General features: G+C 46.6%; 1 protein-coding gene across 1 annotated transcript in view; it reads right to left on the reverse strand.

Moving 5' to 3' along the window:
- Window positions 1-2,755: 2,755 nt before the first annotated feature.
- LOC111928614 (heat shock factor protein 3-like) overlaps window positions 2,756-5,905 on the reverse strand; it is a 15,759-nt gene continuing 12,609 nt past the window's right edge. The window contains 3 exon segments of the mRNA XM_086850470.1: window positions 2,756-4,992; window positions 4,995-5,276; window positions 5,845-5,905. The exon segment at window positions 5,845-5,905 is cut by the window's right edge and continues 4 nt beyond it. Of these exon segments, the coding sequence (XP_086706596.1) occupies window positions 4,946-4,992; window positions 4,995-5,276; window positions 5,845-5,905 (390 nt within the window). The 3' untranslated portion in view covers window positions 2,756-4,945.

Genomic DNA, 5,905 nt, shown 5'->3' on the forward strand with positions numbered 1-5,905 from the left:
ACAGAGCAATTTAGCTGCTTGGTTTAATTGTTTAATTGTTTTCAGTTACAAGCTGTGACTGGGGCCATACTTCCCTCCAATGCCTGCAGACTACTTGTGAAACAGGTGAACATAAAGATGCCCAGAGAGAAAAAGAGGAACTTGTCAAAGTAGAAAATCTTTGAGACAGTGAAATCACGGTTTCTTAACTGTAATGATATATTACTATTCATTACATGTTATAGTTGATCTCTGTAATTCAGTAATTGAGCACTAGCACTGTCTAAGAGAAGTGCCTGTTTTCTACTGAAATAACCCTCTCAAGGGATTTTACTGCTTTTGCTGATTTCTACAGCTCTCAATTTTTCTTCTGCTTCAGTAAAATAATCTCTTCTGCTTCATTGCATTCAACTGAAGTGAGCCTTTGCTGTTGTTACACCCAAATTCAACATCCCATCCTCAAATACAAGTAATCAGACTAATTCAATGCAGCCAACCAAATCCCAGTCCCTGGTCTGGAAAAAGCCCTCCTGTAGTGGTAGTGAGACATGGTTTGGGCCTGCAGTGGTACATTGGGATCCACCTTTGTGCCTCTGTCTTCCTTCATCAGAAATTTCCCCTGAGATGCCACTCCAGCCTGCAGCCACTGGGATAGGGAGAAGCTGGAAAAGCTGCTGTGGGCTGCAGGTTCATGTACTTTTTGGCTCAAGGAAGGAAAAAAACAACATTAAGCTCAAATCATTGGAACTCCTTTTCAGGGAACAGAGCTTGCTGGAGGAGGGTAGAAGCCTATGGTGTCTTGAACCAAGTCAAAGACAATGGTTTGGCTGGGGTAGAATTAATTGTCTCCACAATGGCTAATATGGGGTTATGTTTTGCATTTGTGCTGAACACAAGGCTGATAATATAGAGATGTTTTTGTTATTGCTGATCAGTGTTTACGTAGAGCCAAGGCCTTTTCTGCCTTTTGCTGTCACATGCTGGTGAGGGGGCTGCAGGCACATGGGAGATGGGGAGGGGACACAGGACAGGTGACCCCAACTGACCACATTGCATGGCATCATGCTCAGCACACAAAGCTGGGGGGAAGAAAGAGGGGGAACATATGAGGTGATGGTGTTTGTCTTCCCAAATCACCATTACATGTGACTCTGCTCTCCTGGAGGTGGCTGAAGACCTGTCTGCCCCTGGGAAGCAGTGAATGAATCCTTTCTTTTTCTTTGCTTATGTGCCAGCTTTTCCTTTCACTATTAATCTGTCTTTATCTCAACCCAAGAGTTTTCCAGCTTTTACCTTTCCAATTTTCTCCACAATCCCACTGGTAGGAGAGTGGGTGAGTGGCTGCGTGGGGCTTGATTGCTGTGAAAACACAACAGGAATGTATCACTAGTGGGATCTGGACCAACTAGGAAGCTGAAACTCTGTGTGACTAAAAAAGATGTGTAGGTATTTATTCACATATTTACATTTACCCTGGTGGTTGGGGGAATAGTGGCAGGAGAAGTCTTGTCCTTTATACAGTGCAGCACCTGGACCTAAGGTGACTGTGGCAGCAAGCCCTTGCTCCTGCTTTGGGCATCTGTGATACCATGATGCTGCTTTCCAAAACAAGAATCTTGTTTTAGGAGACAGCAGAACATCCTGAGCATGGTTGGATGAGGTGGTATCACACATCCCAGGAAAGACAGAGCAAAATCAGTTTTTCTTGTATTCTGGAAAGCTCTGCTAGCAAGCACACAGGAGATAGGAACTGATGGCAAGGCTCCCATGGTCGGTGTGGGGAGGGCAGGGTTAGAACAGGGCAAAAGGAGATCTGAAAGGAGCATGCCAGGGGCACTTGGCACTTTCTCAGTCTGCACTTGCCATGCCTGGGAGTGTTCAGTGGGTTCCCAGCACGTGAGAGCAATCTTTCCTCACTAGACAGAGTGGTAAAGCTGAGGAGCCAGGCAGCAGCCACGTGCACTGATGTGGGGAAGGAAGGAAGGAAGGAAGCTGCTGCTGCAGTGAGGCCCCTGTGGTTGTCTGTAACAAACTGGTGCTGCCCCAGGCTGCAGTGGGGCAGTGCCCCCACCCAGGCTGGCACATAGGGCTGGTGACCCAGTGCCTGGCCACTGGCCCTCGGGCACAGGCTGGGCACTGTGCTGGAGGTGCACTGGGCTGCAGATCCAGCCAGCTTGTCATAGCAGAGGAGTCTGTCCATAGCTCCATGTGCCAACTCCACTGCTGTGTCCTTGCCCTGATCCTGAAGAGCAGCAAGTTCTGTATTAAGATCCTTTTTCTTGGCAGTGGAAATGATGAACAAACCTTACTTCTAGGAAAATCCCACAAAAACTGTAATGCCCGTGGTGCCAGTCACCCTGGGCAGAGTCTGCACAGGGGTGCCAGATCTGGGGTCTGTCTGATGATGTGGGCTGTTCCATTTCCTTCTGTTATCTTGATCTTTTAATCCATACCTGATGGATCTGAGGGCCTTTCCTACTGAGTCCATAGAGAACTACATGTGCACTACATCTGTGTGTTTTTCACCACACAAGGTATTTTGAGCTTTCACATGAACCCTTTTGAAAAAGCAGTCCCAGGTGCTGTTCTCCCAGACACTAGGCTCTACTCATCACCCTAGTTATTCCTGAACCAGCAGCAGCTGCATCATGAGACCACACCCCAGGAGCATGAACGCTCTCAATTCTGGAAAAATCAGTAAACAGGTTTGAGAAATATTGGCACAGACAGGAAAACACACAAAGAATATACAAGAAACACAGTAATCTTTTTGCAATTCTTGAGTTTAATTACTTCAGCATGTGGGTTCTTGTTCTCAGTCTTCCCCTTTCCATTGCAATCTTTCTTAGGAAAGTTGCACAAATACTTTTCCCGGACCTGTACATAAACCAGACACACAGATGCACAAACTCTTTTTTTTTTTTTTTTCAATTTTCTTAAGCCTTGGTTTCTTAACTTCTTAAGAGAGAAAGTGTACTAAAAACCCATGATGCACTCAGACCCAATATCTGACAGTGGGCTGCGCTGAGAGGAGAGGACTCTGAGACAGATGAACATGACACTAATCCATGACAGAAATTACAATCCAACCAGTGCAGGGAGGTCAGAGGTGCAGATCAACCTCCCAAAGAACTCTGTTGTCTGCATGGTGCTGTCAGACAGCACATCAGAAAACCCTGGTTTTCACTGATTCACTCTTGGCAAAACTGTGGCCTTTGGGAAGAAATTAACAAACCAAACCTGACCTGGGACAGATGCAACATTCTCACTTCCCCCACTCCCTTCAGCTCATGAAAACTTGAGACTATTCAGCCCTTGGCCTCAACAAGTCAGCAAAAGAAAGACTGTGAAGGCTTCAATAAGACAAACTTGACAAAAGGCAATTCAAAAGATGGAAACAAGAAGAGTCATGAGGTAAGAACAGGTACAGAAGCACAGAAATAAAATGACACTGAAGGTATTACACACTCAGGAGCAGGACCTTCCTCTGCAACTCAGAGATTTGACAGTGAAGCACAAATCCAATAAAGTTGGGCCAGCACAGGTAACATGCATTATCTAGCAGGCTTCAGAATATCTACCTTGGATTCTTGAATGTAAAAGAGCTCAGCACTTACTAATTCAGGAAGTTTAGAAAGAACAAAGCCTGCAGTTTCCTAAAACTGGAAAAAAAGGAAAGTAACTGTGCTGGTAGGAAATATCAGGTTATATTATCCAAGGGGGTTTCTACCTGCATCCAGGCCTCTTGCAGCCCCAGCAGTTTGCTGTCACTTCAGCACACAGCAGGTTTGTGTGGGCTGCTGAAGCTGTGACATGCTTGGTACCAGCACACAACTTGCTGCTCTACTGACACCGGGGCTGGGTTCCACAGTGCAGCTGCTCAGAGAACTTGGGAAACAGTGCCAAAAGAAACTCTGGGGAAAGACTTTTTGGTGATGTAGACACCAAGTTTATATAATTCATTGTCAAAAGATTCAGATATATCAGGCTAATTTGGCTTTAAGATTCCACAGGCAGTGGAAACTGCAGTGTGAAACCTGGTGTCCACACAGGGGCAGGGAGCAATAGCTGCTACCAGCACGGAGATACCCTAATGTGACATCCTGTGTCAGTGCAAGGCACCCCAGGGCTCCCCCTGTCATTTTAGGGACAGTTGCTGGCCTTTGCTAAACATGAATCAGTCCTACTGACCATCTCCAAGCACACACGACCTGTGAACTGGGGGCAGGTTAGCCCGGAACTGCCATGCAATGTGCATGAGAAATCAGCGCTACACAGGGGGGCAAGCACTTCCTACCACAACTCCTACAATCCAGGGCAATGGATGTGTGCTAGCATGTTAAAAAATAATACTCCACAGTTAAATGTCATTTTCCATAGGAAAAATGTTCCCTATACCTAGGAGCAAATCTAGGAGTATGAAAGTAATTTAAGCAGATGCAAACAATTGTAGCCAGTAACTATCAAAAAAGAAATCTCAAATTAAAAACAAAATTTAAAAAACAACTTAATTCCAAACAGTAGGCAAGCCACCTATTGAAGCAGGCTCTCCAAAGAGTAAAACCCAGGTTTAAAATATTACACACCACATTACTATCCAGCTAATAAAAACAAACACCACCCCCCCAACAAAACAACCCAGCCGAACTTTACAAACAGGATACAAACAGATTTCCTCTTGCAATAAGAATATTGGATAAAAAGTTATGGAATACACTGTGGTATGTTTACAGGGTTGTTGTTCTTCCTCTCTGTCTGGTGCCTTCACTCCACCAGCTCTTGTTGTTGTTGAGCTTGTGTTCAGTTCTCCCAGATGTGCTCCCTGCTTGCAGCAAGAGAACTTCCATTTGTCTGCGCAGAGCGGGGTCCCCGGGAAGCAGGTGAGGACCGAGCTCACACTTTTTGCTGCTCCACTCCTTTGGTGGTTATTCCATAGCACTAAGCCGGTTACAGATATTCTATGAGTTCAAGAAATTTCTATCTCAGAGGCCTCATCTATGAAGTTAGCAACAGACTGAGAAGCAGGAGTGGAAACAGTTTATACTCTCCATTCCCGTCTTCTGGGAGGAGAGGCGGATCACCCATTCCCAGAGTGTCCAGAGGCTCGGCCTGGCTTGCTGGAGCTGCAAGCGGCACAACGGTTCCACTGGCTGATGGAGGCTGGAGAACAGGTTTCTCCTCCAGGGGAGGCAGCAGAAAGTCTTTCGGATCATCCACCTTCCCTGCAGCTTCACCTGAAGGCAGCTCTTCAAATAAGGAAAGCAGAGGGTTGGCCCTGTACTGGATCAGCTGCATATCTGAGGGGAAAACAACAGTTCAGTTTCACCAACTGAAGGCTCTTATTCAAGGCAAAGAAACCTAGAGAGGCTGCTTCACATTTGGTGCACTACAGGAAAGCCCAGGCTGGGCTGGGACAAACCCTACACCCACGGCTGTCAGAGTGGAGCCAATGCCCCTGTGCCTGGAAACATCAATGCCTGGAGCCCACTTCAAGCACTCAGAGCATGCAGTGGCAGCCCTTGGGAACCTGAGCAGCTCTGCCTTTGTGGGGGGATCACAGCCTGTGTAGGAGATACTGCCACAAAGGCATTTGCATTCAGCTCCCCACTGTGGCTCTTGTGTCACATTTCTATGTGCAGGGGGACTCAGAATGGGACCCATGTTTTCTATGTGAGAAACCACAGGGCACAGGATGGGCCTTTTAAGACTGTGGCTCAGCTTCAAGATCAGTGAAACATCACAGTCTTCACAAAAGCTTAAGCCCAGACCAAAGAAGGAGATATTACAAGCTACAACAATCCCATTTCAATATGGTTTTCCAAGAATGTGGAGCTGCCACAGTGCTCAGTGCTCCTTCCTGCCCACCTTTGCTTCCTGCTGTTTCCCTCTCACTTGCTCCCAGACCTTCAGTGCTCTCTGCCAAGTT

The sequence above is a fragment of the Cyanistes caeruleus genome, chromosome 14, assembly GCF_971803275.1.
Source record: "Cyanistes caeruleus chromosome 14, bCyaCae1.hap1.1, whole genome shotgun sequence".
In the NCBI taxonomy this organism is placed as follows: Eukaryota; Metazoa; Chordata; class Aves; order Passeriformes; family Paridae; genus Cyanistes; species Cyanistes caeruleus.